The sequence below is a fragment of the Balearica regulorum genome, chromosome 13, assembly GCF_011004875.1.
Source record: "Balearica regulorum gibbericeps isolate bBalReg1 chromosome 13, bBalReg1.pri, whole genome shotgun sequence".
In the NCBI taxonomy this organism is placed as follows: domain Eukaryota; kingdom Metazoa; phylum Chordata; class Aves; order Gruiformes; family Gruidae; genus Balearica; species Balearica regulorum.
Window position 1 is genome coordinate 2703028 of NC_046196.1, and position 16075 is coordinate 2719102.

At 55.1% G+C, this 16075-nt stretch overlaps 1 protein-coding gene across 2 annotated transcripts in view; it reads right to left on the reverse strand.

The window, feature by feature from the left end:
* Nucleotides 1–16075, reverse strand: part of JPH3 (junctophilin 3) — a 58348-nt gene that overhangs the window by 26206 nt on the left and 16067 nt on the right. For both annotated transcript variants that reach the window (XM_075765688.1, XM_075765687.1), the window contains one exon: nt 13538–14315. In XM_075765688.1, the coding sequence (XP_075621803.1) occupies nt 13538–14315 (778 nt within the window). The remainder of the gene's footprint in view (nt 1–13537; nt 14316–16075) is intronic.

The window sequence follows — 16075 nt, forward strand, 5'->3', positions numbered from 1 at the left end:
AGTTCCCGTTTAGCTCATTGCTCCAGGCACCTGTGCCAGACTCTTCTCTACCTTTATATTTTTGGAGCTTACAAATGGGGAGCAAATACACCAAGGCATCACTTGCCTTCCAAGTAAGGGAAAAAATATCTCAGGCCGTGTCCTTCTGTCCTGTGCCTTGCCTTTAAGGAGATAAAATGAGTTTTGCTGGAGAACTGAATTCACAACATGTAATGGTACAAAGTCACCATGACTTGGGGGACAGGGATGGGCCACAATCAAATGTAATGTCCCCAAAATCCTGGGAAAAACATGGCCCAAACGGCAGCCCACAGCAGGCAGTAAGGTGCATCGTGACCATCTTCGTTTCTCCCATCCCTGTGCATCCTTGGGACCCTGAGCTGCATCCTTCCCGGTGGAGAAGGATGAGAGTGGCCGAAGGACCGTAACACCACGATCCTCTCCAGCTTGCCTTATTGCCATCATCCCAAATTGGTCACGGGGTTCCTTGGATCTCTTTATTTTATCCCTGTCATTGCTAACAAAAAAATGCCAGGCCTGGCACAAGCAAATCAAACTTCAAAGGGCTGGGCCAGGTGGAGCTGGTACCCAAAGGCACATCTGCCACCGCTAGCCAGGAGGCTGCCAGCATCTCTCTCCAGCCAAGGGACACGCAGAATAAGCAGAGCCAAGCAGACCCCTGTATTTCCCTCCCAGTGGGTTTCCTTCCTTTTAATATTTTGCCCCTTCGGCAAGGGCAAAGCCGATGGGTATTTCGCGCCAGAGACGATGCGCGAGCTGCCCTGAGATGTTATTTACAGCTCACAAGATAATTAACATCTGGAGAGGGAGTCTCGCCTCCTGCCATCTGTCACTTGTAATGAAGCTATGGAGGATGCAGGTGAGCGAGGCGGCCAGGCAGTACCTGCCCGTCCCGGTGCTTCGGTGCTTGCCAGCCCAGACCCGCGCGCAGGAGCCTGGCTTTGCCTTGGGAAAAGGACAGCTTTGATGCCATCGTCCCCACTGCTGTCCCAGCCTGACCGACCAAAGGAGACGGGTTTGGGCTTGCTCTGGACCCGACGCTTTGCTGGTTCCGTGGAAAGGGCTCAATCACGGAGCGATGGGCAGCGGTGGGGCAGGGAGCTGCCCCCGGGACGCAGCCGACCTTGGGACAGTCCCCTCTCCCAAATCAGACATGGAGGCAGCAAGAACGAACTCTGGCTCCGGGGATGGAATTTCCCCTTTTCTTATAAATTGGGGAAAGCATGACATAATTGCAGCAATGCTGGGAATGTCGTTATATTCTGGAAAGTGATGGGTGGTGGTGCCAAGCTTGCAGGAACCCGCTCGGAGCAGGGTTTGGGAAGAGTTAGCTTCAAGGAAGGGAAAGGAGTGAGCAGGGGGGATGCTGCCTGCTTTCCAGCTGTCCTGCTCTGGATGGGGCAGGTTTCCATGATTTTACTGGATAATTGTCATGTACATAATGGAAAATGTACATAATGGCCATGTACATAATGGAAATGGGAAACACGGACGTGCCCCTCGTCACCCCCTGCTCTCGCAGGGTGCCGGCAGACAGCCCTCCATGCGCACATCCCGAAGGCACATCCACGCCACAAATGCTCCTCTAACCCTGTGCAAAAATAGCTCATTACAAACGAGCCTGCCACTTTCAGGCAGGAGGCAAAACAGGTTGGAAGAAATCAGTTACAACCCTTGGAAAAGAAAAAAAAGAATAAAAGAAGAAAAAGCCCAAGAAAAAGCAAGCGAAGGCACAAAAATCTCCAAGGAACCTGGGCAGCGCTGGATCATCCGCACACTGCAGATCTATACTGTCTGTATTAAATGCAAAAACAGAACAGCAGAAAAGCCCTACATCAATGCCGCATTCGGGTGGAGATTTTTAAATGCACAACAGGCCAAGTTACAGCTCCCCGAGCAGCCATAACTCAGCCTGCTTGGACACGTGTAGCGTTGAGTTTGGCTGTACATGCTGCTGACTGTAATGACTTCAGGCTGGATCCTGCATTCCGGTTGCATCGCCCTGTCTCCGGGCAAGGCTGGCTCCAAAGCCGGCACCACCAAAACCCTTGCGAGCTCATTCCTGCTCGTTGTGCCGGGAAAATGCCAGGTTTTTGATGGGAGGTTTGACCATGGTGGGTCTGGGTAGGTGGCTTGGTGTAACTTTACCCGTCCGCCTGGATTTATGGAGACGGGGAGGGTAGGGATGTGGTTTGGACATGATCGCCCTCAGTCCAGCCACAAATTTGGAACAACCTTTGTGGGATGGATGAAGTCTGTTAGAAAAAGCCTGGCTTGGTGTGACCTGCAGGATACCAGGTGCCTCCTCCTGCCATGACCTTCCCCAGGCTGCAGGTCAAAAGATGGAGGATTTGGTGGACCACCAGCATCCCACCCTGGCCTCCATCACCAGAAGGCTCCCCAGAACAGCCCGTTCCTCCCTGTTTTTCACACTGACCTCATCGGTCGGCTGATGCCACGTACGGGATGAAGAGTACGGTGGAAACCTCAATGTCAAAGGTGCAAAATGCAGCACAGAGAGAGAAACTCACCCAGGCCATGGGCGAAGGGAGCCGAGGGAGCCTCTGGTCTGCTTCCAGGGAAGCCCCTAGATCCCTTCCAGGAGCCATTGGTACAGCCCGACCCTTTGGGAAGTGTCAGGGGCCCTTCCCTACAGCCACGGGAAAAGTGCTCAGACTAAGACAATTTGGGGACTTCAAGCAAAAAAACTCCAGGTGAAGGAGGTGATGACAAGCGAGCAAAGCAGATCTGTTGATTTATTTTCAGTTTCATTTTGCTGCCTAAAAAAGAACGATTCAAACCAAATTCTGAAGCAAACACAACAGAACCTCAAGGAAAAGTCTTTTTTTCCTTTCCTGACCCTTCACCTCGTTTGGGTTTTTGGCTGAAACTCTCTGGAAGTTTCACAAGTTTTGGTCACCTCAAGCAAAACAGACGTTTGGCAAATGAACTTTCCAGGCGATTTTTTTTTCTGCTGTTGGAGCCACAAAAGTCTGAAAGAGGCAGCGTAGCGTTGAGCTCACGGTTCTCCTTTCCCCTGGTGATGTGCTGATGGACAGGGACGATCCATGGCATACCTCTGGCCATGCACCATTTTAACCAGCCAACACCCCATGGCAAAACCCGACCCAGTTCAGAGCAAACTGCAAAAAAAAAAAACCCCAAACTCATCCAGAGTCAACAACAAACTCGTTTAACTGAACTTAATATTTTAGTTCCAGCACAGTCTGGACTCAGGCCAAGACATGGAGCTGAAATGGCCTCAGGAACACTGACGGATGCTCTCCAGCTGTCGGAGGAGAGGTGGTTGATATCCAGCCTCACCCTTCGGGACTTCTCCACCACCTCCAGCCCCGTGGGTTAGAAGAGAGGACTCTTTTCTGGGTGATGTGACAGGGTTCTAAGGGATAGGGTAAAACCGTCCGGTCCTCTGAGCGATGGAAAAACGTATTTCTACCACCAGGGTCCTAAGAGATGCTTGGCAAACAAATACATCCATGTCTTGCTCCGCACAGCTGGGAGGAGGCCGATTCCCCACCCCGAGGAAGATGCTGGAGGTGGGCACCGCTCCGTGCACTTCTTGCCACATTCAGCCTCGCCAGGACGGACCTAGCGATAATGGGGAGGGTGCTCTCTGCTCTAAGAGACAACTGGCCCCGAAGCAGCTGGTTGGAGAGAACCACGTGCGGGACATGGCAGCATGGTCTCCATCCCCCACTGCCACATCCAGCTCCCACGTCTGCACACCAGCAACCCCCAGGAACGACGAGAAAATGCCAACCCAGAGTAAAAATGCTCCCCAAGGAAAGCGTGCCACAGACAGCACCCCCTTAACCCTGTTGCTTAACGCCACCCTGGAAGGTGCCAAGTAGGGACGAGGACCTTGCTTGGCTGTGCCCCAAACCCAGGGTCCCTCCACCCCCCCCGGTGCAGATGAGCCCGGCGCAGAGTTTGGTTGGACACAGACCTGCACAGAAATCTCCGCTGGAAACGGTACCCACCAAATCTGTCCTACTAAAAGCAACATCAGATGCTAAAATGCTGCAGAAATATGTTTAGTGCCAAGCTGCTGTCACCGGTCTCTGCAGCTCCGGTCCCCATGGGGAGGGACGGAGGGGACAGGGGTGTTTGGGGAAATTTCTCATCATTTTGAGCGCTGCCTGGGGCTGACCCGGCCCTATGGCACATGTCGCCAGGTCCCTCGCATCCTCCGCAGCCCCAGTGGGTGTAGGCAGGAGGGAGAGGGGCTGGGGGTCCCTCCGGGGCGGTGCTCAGCCCTGGGTGGCCGGGGGGGGGGGGGGGGGGCAGACCCCTCTGCCGTGCGAGTCCTGGCCACAGTCCTGCCAGTGTTGGGGGGGATAAATCATCCCAGTTGCCACAGCAACGAGCAGCTCCTGCCTGCCTCAAACTTCAGAGCCCACCCAGAAGAAGCCACTTTCCCCATCCCCGTTGCCTGCCTGGGTTTCTCCTCCCGGTCGCCTGGGGGTTTTGAGCACCTAGGAGCCCAAAAGCCAGCCTGCACCCCCAAATACCTCACTTCTCATGGTGCATCTCAAGACAAGCGGCCATGCAGGAGCTGCTGGCTCTGCAGGGGGGTTTGTCCGCTCAGCCCCGCTGCCTGCCTGCACCCGGCTTTCAGCCGCAGCTGGCGAGCGCTGCTCGTCCCAGTGCACCCCGAGCATCCCATGGGATCCCCTGCATGGGATGCTGCCATTGGGGACGCGCTGCAGCGGCGGGTGCCCTTTCTGGTCCCCAAATGCCAACGTGCCCCGAGGCCGGCAGACGGCCCTGGGTTTGCAGATCTGCGCTGCCTCCAAAGCAAAGCCCGTGAAAATTTCCACTTAAGCAGCCAGCAGCACAACAGGGGAAGGGACTCAGAGCCCGGCTCTGCCAGGAGAGAATCTGGGCTTTTAATTATTTATGCTTCACCTCCGTGCTATGGCGATGAGAGACAGATCAGACAGACACGGCCAGATAACGGAGAGAAGGCTGCAGCCCGTTTCCCCAGAGAGGCCATTTATACGACTCAGGTGAGCCAAGGGCCACCGACCCCTGCCCGAATCCTGCCCCACACCTCTCCCATAGGAACAGCTCCTTCTCACCAGCATCCCTGGCTCCACCACCGCTTTCCCAGAGGGTCTGTCCCGTGCAGATCCCCAAAGGAAAACCAACAGTTCCCAAATAACGTGGCACGTTCCTGGAGGGTCACACACGGGGACGGGACGGGGCGGATTGGCAGCGAGCAGGCAGCAAAGGGCTGCTGCCCGTCATCGGAAAGGGGTGGCGGAGGTGGGATAACACTGAAAAGAAGGTCTCGCCGGATGGCGGGCTGAGCACCGGGCACGGCCACATCGCTGCCACGATGGGATTTTAGGGTGCCCAGCACCCTGAAGAATTGGGACCTTTCTTAGTCACAACTTTAAAGGGATAATCAGTCGGATCCATGGGTTAAATCCCCCTGGGATTTTCTGGGGGGGAAATTCGCTTAGCAGGGTCTATGGTCAAATCCTTTAATTTCCTGGATTAGGAAGCGAGGACAGCTTGTCATTTGTCCTGCGTGGAGGAAACAGAAACGTCGTTGCTCGAGGCTTTTCAAACCGACTACAAGAGCATCGCAGGACCGGGAGCCCCCAAGTGCTGTGCTCCCCCCACGGCAGTGCCGGTCTCCCAGCATCCCAATCTGTGGGAGGAAGCAACGCTCACTAACACCAGCAAGGAAAATACTCAATATTTTTGCCCAGCTCTGCATTTTCATTTCAATTGCGCTCCTGATATTGCTTCTGCCTCTCTCCAGGGAGGAAGGGGCTTCGTGGCGGGGGGGGGCAGGAGCGTGGGGGTGTTGGGGCTGTTGCTGCAGGGAAGCAGGTGGGAAGGCGGCTGGGGCGGGCAGCCGGCAGGAACGCATGCCAGAAACCCAAAACGGGAGCTGGGAGAGGAAAGAAGCACTCAGGCCTCTCTCACGAGAGGGGAAGGCAGCGTAGCTGCAGCATAGGGACCCCAAACCTTCCCCTCAGCTCTCCTCTGCTATCGAAGCTTCGGGGTGCAACATCGCCGGGGTGCAGCGCGGGAGCGGGCAGGGACATGGTGCAGCAGCTCCCACCGACACCTTTGGTGGGGTTTAGGGTGGTGGGACAGTCATCGCCCCCCACTTCTAGCCCTTGGGCTTGGCCGCAGTGTGTACAGATACTGGTGTGTACCCCTGCCGGTATCCCAGCACCCTGCGGAGGGTGAGGATGAGGATGGAGGAGAGCGATGGGGCTGTGAGGCAGCCCGCCTGCCAGGCAGCTGCGCAGGCTGGGGGAGGATCTCTCCCCTCCCGAAGATTGCTGAGAAAAGCAACACTGCAGTTTCTGCTCGTTGAATAGGAAAAGCAGTAGAAAGGAAAAATCAGGGGCTGGCTTTTTTGTTGTTGTTGTTGTTGGCTTTTTCTTTTTTTCACTCCCATCTGATGAAGGGCTGCTCCACCCAAAAGCTAGCAGGCATCAGCGTGAAGAAGAGGCTTCACCATCCTCTTCTTCAGCTCATCCCCTCTTCCCTGTGCTATGCAGGCAGGAGTGGGGGTATCTAACACGGATCAGGGGTCTGAAATCATCCCGCACCATCTCCCGAGAAGGGCTGACTCTGCACTGGGTCCAGCCCCAATGGGACGGCAGTGCCGGCCGCTCAGCCCGTGCACTAAGCCGGTAAAAGGTTTGGATTAGAAACCAGGCAGATGATCCAGGCTGCGAGGGGCTGCTGTGCGATGCCAGAGAGGAGGAGGAGGAGGAGGCAGCCTCCCCTTCGGCCCCCCACGCTGCCCCCCACCTCCTGCCCAGCTCTCCGGGGCAGCCCCTACCCGTGGAAGCAGCGGCTGCCAGGAGTGAATCACCCTCCCATCCTTCCTGCCTTGCTGCCGGCCAGTGCCATCCCTGCCCGTTTCCATCTGGTCCCGCTGCAAAGGCGACCGCGGAGCCGGCACCGGCACATCACGCTCTGGCACCGGCACATTGCGCTCCTGCCCCGGCGTAGCTCTCCCATCCCGGCTCTGCCACCGGGCCTTTCGCTTCCTCCTGCATCCCAAAACCCCTCTCCTGCTTCACTCCATGGCAAAACCAGCCCCTCGAGCTGCGCTTTGCCGTGTCTGACGGGACCACACGGATTTCGGAGATCTTCCCCGATGAGCACGGGGACGAGAGCAGAGCAGGCCGGGATCACAGCAAATACAACAGGCTGTGAATCTCCGCTCTGCCCGTGTTATTGCATCATGACCCAGCAATGTTGGAAATGATGATACGAATGCATGTTGTACACCTGGGCCACGGAGCCGGGGTGTTTTAGCTCATATTCAGCTCAGCGGACGGCAAAGGCGATGGGAGCCGCTGAGTTGGGAGCGGTGGGAGGGCAATGAAAAGAGAAGGGCTAGCGAAACCCATGCTGAGCTGCTCTTCTAGAAGCTAAAAAAGACCCTGCTGAGGTTTTTCCAGTCGGATTACTTTGTAAAGCATCATTCCTATGAAAGGCACTTAACGTCCCAGCCTGTTCATGTCTGTGCACGGATGTGCCCCTCCACCTCTGCACCACAGAGGCAGGCAGCGGGGTGGCAGCCGGGGACACGCAGAGCTGGCCCTGTACGAGCGTGCCAGCTAGTCCTGACTTTTGACACAGCCGCAAAAGGGTTTAATGCTGTAAGTCCTGTCTGAGCAGGACGTTATTAAATTGCCATTGCAGGAGGACTTAAACAGTCACGGTGCAGACAGCAGGTCCCACAAGAGCCGGCAATGGGTAATGGGATGTGATGCTGCGGGATGCCATCCGGCGATCTGCCGTTCCTCGAGCGTCCTGGACTAGAGGTGGAAATTGTGCTTGCCGTGAGTCAGAGGTACCCGTGTCATCCCGGCTGACAGCGGCACACGAACGGGAGGAATAACAGCTGATCCTAATCTCTGCCGCCGCGGTATCGCCTGACCCCTGTCAACACGCAGGAGCTTGTGCCCGGGCAGGAGGAGCGGAGGGAGGTGGCAGAGGGAAGGAGCTGGCAGGAAGGAAAGTCGGCGTGCTCTGCCGCAGCTCAGCTCTGTCCACGGAGGCTGCCAGCCCCGGGCTTCACTCCTCTCTGCATTGCACAGGGCCTGGCTGGGGGGAGAGAGCAGGAAGGAAAAAGAAAATCCTGCCATAAAGAGAATTACCTCCTGTCCCAGCTGACCTCAGCCTTCGAGTCACCTCCATCCATCCATCCATCCATCCTTCCATCCATCCTTCCATCCATCCATCCATCCCCTCTGTGCTCCTCTCCCGGTCACTCTGTCCTCTGCGCCCCTCAAGGCAAGGATGGAGAGACTGGGAAGGGATGGAGGGTGCGTGCGCTCCCTGCATGAGACTCGGTGGGTACCGGGTGATGCCGTCAGTGACCCCATCGGTCCCCAACGAATGGGTAGAGGTGACTCCTGCACAGCCCCAAGCTCCAGCTGGCAAACACCGTGCTGCGGATGCTGAAACACTTGCATCCGCAAGGAAGGGGGCAGCAGCACTTCTTCAAGGGGCCATGAGTGGAGGAAAGCCTCCCCTTAGACCCAGAGGCGACCAAAGAGGGGCTGGACAAGGTGATGGGAGGTCCTGACATGCTTGGTCTGATCCCTGAAGCATTCGTTCAGCCCCATCCCTGCAGCTGGTTCAGCTGTGACCCATTTCAGCTTCAGTCCAATGCCGGCTGCTCCCTGTCATCCGGACCCGAGGAAGGGGACACGTAACCCTTCTGGGGCCACAGCGTTCCCCTTAACCCACGTCCCTCCTCCTTCCCCTTCTCCATCCGCAGCGAAAGCCCCTCCAGCAGCACGAGGCGGGGATCAGGGCGAGACTAATGCGGGAGCCCCGCAGCCACCTCCCCCAGGCGTCAGAAAAGCCAGCAGAAACCTTAAATCAAACGCGGCTAAGTACAATTGCAAAGCTGCAGGCACAGGCCTGAGAGAGCATTAAGCAGCATTATTATGGCTCGGCGTACTGCCGGTAGTGACATTACCGCAACTTAAAATGTTTGGGATCAGAACTGCAGAATCTATTCTTTTCTGTGGGTTTTGCCTGGGCTGCATTTCCATTTTTCTGAAGAAAATACCTGTTTGGCTCAAACAACCTTCTGCACTTTGCTGTTCAGCTCTCCGGGGCTTTTCCTGCCTTCCTGCTCCCCATTGTACGTCAAACACGGACGGATGCTTCACCCTCGCTGCAGCATCCTGAAGGAGCATCCATGCTGAGTCCAAACATTTTCCTTTACCCGTTCTCACTGCCAGGTTGTCTTTACTCACTTCCTTTTTCTTTTTTTTTTTTTCCCTCCAGTTTCTCTTTCTGAAGTTGAATGACACTGTGCTAATTTGTAGCCCGACTCCTCCTGAGACTATTGAGCTTAATTATATTTTTCTCATTGTTGATGAATGCCTCGGCTATAATTATGCCTGGAAGTGCATTACTTAGGACTAACCTGAGAACAGCATCCCCTCCGGGGTGCTAGGGCATCGGCTGCTCCGAGGAGCAGTTATTTAAGGTGCTGAACAACGGGGACCCATGAACCTTGTGCTGGAGATGAGCCGAGTGCTTGCCAAATGCCGCCCATCCCTGGGACTCACATCCCTAGCACCGTTGAGGACCTTCCTCTCATCAGTAGTCCAGCCACTAATTACAAAACCTTGAACTGTGGTTGCAGAAGGAAACCCTGGAGAGAATTAGGGTCTGTCTGCCTTGCATTAAAACTACCATCATCCGTCGCTGGGAGCTGGAGTCGGTCCTCAGCTCCTCCCAAGCATCTATCCTCCACGTCCAGCAGCTCTGCCGAAAGCCGAGGGGTGAGGATGAGCTTCCTGGCCCACCTCCTTTGCCTGGATATTATGCTTTCATTGACCGTGACACACCAGTGCCTATGGACAATTTGCCTTAGATAGCAACGTCATCACTAAGGAGATGGGAGCCGGTGTCGCCAGTGCATCCTTCATCCTTCCAGGGTAGCAGCAGAGAGAGTGACGGCTCTTGGCTCATATGAGAGGGGAAAATGAAGCTCCCCACAGCACCAAGAGGACACCCTGCACTTTCATTTTAAACAGGCTGGAAAAGGGATCCCTCTCTGGCTATCTCTGAAAATCCATAGCTGATATCAACGGTAGGTTTTCAGACCCCCTTGTCGCCCATCGACTTCACACAAACTATTTCAAAGCGGGAGATATAAGAGGAAAGAAAGTGTTATTTCATTTTAATTGCATTGAAGAAAATTTAGGAGAATCATCTTCTGAACCTAAAAACTATTCCTTAAATGAGCTTACTTTTCTGTGTCACAGATAACATTGTGCTCTGTTCAGACTAAAACAACTTTAAGAATCCAATTTACTTGTCTTCAGTACACTATGTTTTTAGCCTACTTTCCTTCGGAAATGGGGCTTACTTATGTGATTGTGCTGTTTATGTATCTATATGCCATCACTCCCACACTAATAACTTTTGAACGTGTTGGCCAATTCCAACCAAATCTGACAGAGCGGTAGAATTTTCAAAAATACTGAATTCTTACAAATTTAATGAAATACGTGGGTGGGCACATATTTTCCCCCACCAAGGGAAAGGCTGCAGAATGAACTCAGCCATATTATTAGACAGAAGAGAATACACACACACACACACACACACACACACACACACACACACAGAGACCAGTGCTGTTATAAAATTCCCAGGTGCTGGTAAGCCAGAGCTCACGTTGGTATCAGATGGGGACTACAGCACCCCTGAGCCTCAAAGCCACCGAAACGAGCATCAGAATTCCTCTGCCAATACACCCATTGCCTATTTTGTGCATTTCTTTCCGTTTGGACAACGCGGTTTGGTCTGAGGACTGCAGGGGAGTGGTTAGAAGCTTTAAAATTAATCCGAATAATTATATGAAAGTCTTTCTAGATGGTTCTAGGTTTGTAAAACCTTGCTTTCTTCTGGTTCTGCATGCTGGGATGCAGCCGAAGAGAGACCGTCCGTGCAAAAACCCTCGCAATGGGGAAGAGCTCGAGCTGAAGGAGCACGGGTTTCAGACAAAGCAGCTCTCCCCATTTGCATTTTGAGGTCCTCGGGCCTCTCCGATGCGCAGCCCAACTGCAAACCCAAGACCTGGAGGCTGAGCCTGTACGCCCACCTAATCCCACCGTCCCCGTGTCTCCAGCAAAGCCTAAATCCTGCGATTCGGCTGGAGCCGAATGGTCTGGCTCTTCGTGGATAGGTTTTGGGGCCTCAGCGTAAGCCATTAAACACAGGCAGCAACAATTCCCGGGACGGATGTCATTCACGGTTGGTACTCCAGCGCTAATGCACAGCGCGCGTCACGTCGGAGTCTGTCTGTCCCCGGCTTGTGCAGCGAGAGATGGGCTGTGCAGATCAATAAAGGGCTTTTCAACACACCACCAGCCCTCGTGCACCGGAGGCGATGGCTGTGCCATAAAAAGAGCCAAGCCCTGGGTTCCCGGCGCCGGCTTGCTTCCACGTGTGTCTAGTCAAGAACAGACTAGTTAAAACCGAGCGCAAACGGTGGCGGGAGCCGGGCTGCAGGATGGAGGTTGCTCACGGAGCATTTTCTGGTGGGACCAAGTTCAGTCTCTGCCAGAGTACCCTCGATGGAGTGCATTCCCATTCATTTCTTTCTTTGCATCGTCACTGATGACTGAAGGGGTCCTTTGGGACCCCTTTTCTCCTCCGCCATGCACAGGCGTGGTCGCAGGCTGCATCCTCCCTCCCGGCACTGCCGCTGCTCTCCAGCAGAGCTCAGGACCACGTCAGCCTGGCCGGTACAGGGAAGGAAGGTGTTCGTGGCCAGGCATTGCTATCTAATTTCATTTTTTTTCCCTTCTTTCTCATAATTAGAAGGTGGAACATTATATGCCAAGAGCTCATTAAAGTATTTCCAACATGGGGGGTCATATCTCTTCCAACTCCCGCTCTCATGGATTTCCAGGACCCTTACCACCTGGGGACAGAGGACACTCAGGTTCTCAGACCCGGCATCCCACGGCAGACAACAGCTCCCCATTTCCAGGATTCAGGCCTTTGTATTGAAGCATTCACATCCCCAGATCACAGGGAAAGATCTGGTCTTTCCGCTGCTCTGCAGTCTGTTTCCTACCTGGCAGTCTAGGGGGATTTTTATTATTTTTTTTTCCCAAAGCTTTGACAACAATTTGGTACAACATCAGCTCGAAAACATCATCAAGCCCAAATATGCTCCCAAAGCAGGCCTGGGAGTCTCATTCACATTGCAGATAAGTCATCGGCAGACGTGCTGATAAAGATTTCAAGTGTGACTCTGCATACAAATGATCCAGACCCAACAATTAATCCAGCACAGGCAGCTGAGGAGGTACCTGGGTTTTTCCCCTAGCCCCAGCCCTTGTTCCCCAGCCTGGCTGCTATGTGTAGCGCTCGCTCAGAAACCGGAAAGGAATAACCATGCTGTAATAAACCATCCCCAAAATGTGATCCGAAGGGCCCTGAATTCGGCAGAGGAGCCTTTCCTCTTTGGCTCACCTCTTGTCTGGGCACTCGCTGCAAGTCACGAAGCTCCACGGCGCTTGGGTTGGTCCCGCTTTGAGCTGGGAGTTGGACCCTATTTCAACCTCCATTAGACATGAACCATTTTTTTCCCCAATCCTGCTGGTTTTCAGGTGAATCGGATCCCTGCTCTGAATCACTGGGCGGTTCCATGATGGCTAAAGCCAGTCTGAGGAGTGGGAGCTTCTTGAGGCTTGTAGGGATTGTTTGGGCCCCCAGATCTGTTGCTTTCTAGCAGAGCCTCAGGCAGGGCAAATCCTCCCAAAGCATCAGCTGCAGCCAGCGATTTGACTGCTTTTCCACTCAAAACCTCTTTTGGGAAAAGAAATAACTGGGAATCCTCCCAGCACAGGCCAACCCTGGGATGGTTTCTCTTGGCTATGTGTCAGAGAGAGGCTATGGGGCAACAGCATCTCAGGAGCACTTCTGCTAAGGGTATCATCCTGCTTATTAAAGAGGCTAGGAAAAAACTCAGTAAATACCCCAGTACCTCCTAAGTGACAGCTATCAGCCTGTGAGCCCCACACAGTGACCCACAAGTGCCGTCCCACCATGGTGCAGCCACCGGCTGCACAGGCTGCAGCGAACGCACCGCTCTGCGTGACCCTGCACGGCCTCGAGGGATGGTGCGGGAAGGTCGTGCATCCACAGCTCGCTCAGAATTAGCAGAGGGACAATTCGGCTTGGATCCACCCCATTTTGAACACCACCCATGAGGCCTGGGCAAGCCCAGCAGCTTGGCTTTCCAGGATGCTCCTCGCTCACCCTTCGGGGTCCAGATTGCACCGACCGCTGCCTGCGCCAGCAGACGCCCACCGCAATGCTCACCTGCCTCCAGCAGCTTCTCTGAAATACCCCCCCACCCAGCACCTACTATCGCACAAAGTCCCATCCCACTTCTCCAATCAAACCGCACCCATCGGGGTGGCACCCGTGCCAAGACGCCGTGTTGGGACATGGACCACCTTACCTGGACGCCGCGATCTCCGCTTTCTGCTTGGCGATGGTGGCCGCCCGCTCAGCCGCCTCGACGGCCCGATCCACCTTCTCGCGGATCTTGCTGGCCCGCAGCGGGATGAGGTTCTTCCTCTTGCCACTGACCAGGACGTTCTGCTTGTACTTTCCCTCCTCCTTGGTGCCATCGGGGAAGGTCATGCAGCCATAGCCGTGGCGCTTGTTGTTGGCCCATTCTCCCTCGTACTTGAGCCCGTCCGAGCGTTGGCTCACCCCAAAGCCTGACCGCTTGTCGTTCTTCCACTCACCGACGTAGATCTCGGTGGTGGTGGCGTCAATGTCATCTTCGATGACGGAGAGCTCGGCTTCGCCCTCGCCCAGGCTGATGGTGGAGTTGATGTCGCTGGCGGTAGAGCTGACCGTGCTCATCCCGGCTTCGCTCCGGAAAGAGCTCTGCTTGCTCCGTTGGCTGGCCAAGGAGCTCTTGGACTCGGACTTACGGAGCTTGAGCCCGCTCAGCAGTGACCGCCGGAAGATGCCCTTCTTCTTGCTCTTGAGGATCTCGGCGTCGCTGTGGGCCATGAGGACGAAGCCACCCCGGGAGACGGCGGGGCTGCCGGCCACCGCCGGCGAGGAGTCGGGGTGCAGCGCCGTGCCGTTGGTGTGCTCGCTGCGCAGGGAGTTGATGGACGTCCTCAGGGGTGACCTGATAACCGCAGCCATGCCATAGGGAACGCTCTGCCGGACGCCGTAACCCTGGCGCATCCCTCCGACCCACTGGCCCTGGTACGTCCCTGGGAAAAGGAGACAAAAACAAAAGAAGGGGTTCATGGCTTGGCATCCTGCGGACCACTAACTGCATCAAACTCCTCTGCGAGCCCTTCGTTCGTGGGAGCAGCAAAGTGCAGCTCTGGATCCCAGTCCCTCCTCCGTGACAAGGATTGTAATGTCACGTTGCGGGAGGAAAAAAAATAACATCTTGGTCGGATCGCAGGCGTGCGCTCCAGCTGCAGCGCGGAAATATGAGAAACCAGCCAAGGCACCAGCGCACGGGGAGCGATGCTTCAAGGAACTGCCCCTTAGAGCAACCCCTAATTTGAAAGGGAAGGGACAGGGAGACAAGATAGGGGAACTGTTATCTGGGAGCAGACTCTGAGCCCGTCCGTGCTGCCGGCAGTGATCAAAGCGGATGGTATATTGCAATGCATTTATTTATATACATAGCGCCTTTCATCCGGCACACAGCGGAAGGGAGCAGCTCTATAGAAATAAAGGCCTCACAGGGAGAGATCCATTCGGTTATTCTCCTCGGAAACGTGCCCCTGTTTGAACTCCTACATTTGCGTGGGCACTTACTGGAGTTGCTGAACTGGTCGTTAGTGGGATGAAATGCACGCGGGATCTCGCCGCAGCACTGGGGATGGAGGCACAAGAAACCCATCCAGCCTGGGAAGTGCAACCGGAGCATAACACTTGCCCCGGGCACCGAAACGAGCGGTGATAATCTGCCCGGGGTTTATAATCCCTTCCCCTCCTGGAGCTTGGCAACTGGCACGCTTTCTCATTTTATCCCAGCTGGTTGAACTGTGGGGCTTGTTTTTATTCTTAGGTTGGCTTAATCTGCTCTGGGCTAGCTCGAGATGCGGTGATTCACCTCCCACCTAAGCTCTCATGGGGATTGATGAGCCCGAGGACAGCTCCTCACCTGGTACTGGTGCTACTGGGATGCTGCGGCTGGTCCCAGCCCCAGGCTATGCTGCTGCCTCCCATCCCCAGCCGGCGATGCAAAGAGCAGGGCCCGGCACCGGGATGGGCGCGGGCAGCACCCTGCAGCATTGGGGCCTCCCTTCGCATCAGCCCCACTCCCACATGCCAAAGGAGTCTTAAAATAGACTTGCTGAAATAGTGAACCCTGTGGGAATCAAACCGAAACGGTTCCGATGACAACGGCCCGGATGATTACTGCCGGCTGGGTCTGATAGAGGCTTTCCATCCCCTCTCTGCACAAAACGCTCCTTGCCCTTAGCAATCAGGCTGTGATTCGTAGGCATGAGCAACCGGTCGGGTCCACCTGAGCCGGCTCTTTTGGCTGCTAAAATATTGTTCCCTGAGAGCTATCCACCTTGCTGCAGCATTTTCCTTCTCAACATTTTCCAACAGCCCAGCAGAAAGGATTATTAAAACGGGCTGTGCTGGCCATCCCCATCCCAGATAAACCCTACTCTCACTGCAAGGAGCAATCCCAACCCTACAGCTATGCATCCTTTTGCTCCGTTTGCTTTCCTCATCCCCATCCTACCCCCAGGAGTCCCTCAGGGGTTTCCACTGCCCGGTCCCTGGGGCTCAGCGGTAGCTCTGGAGGTGGGTATGGGCTGGAGCAGCTCACACTGAGTACGGGAACTGCTCCCAAGAGCATGAAACCAGCACCCAGGCACATTTTGGGGTGCATTTTGGGGTGCATCAGCTGTCTTATCTAATAGCTGCCAGCACTTTGCACAAACTCCCTTGGGGCTCGGGCATCCTTCCCGGTGCTCCGATGCAAGCAGCCCCCCCA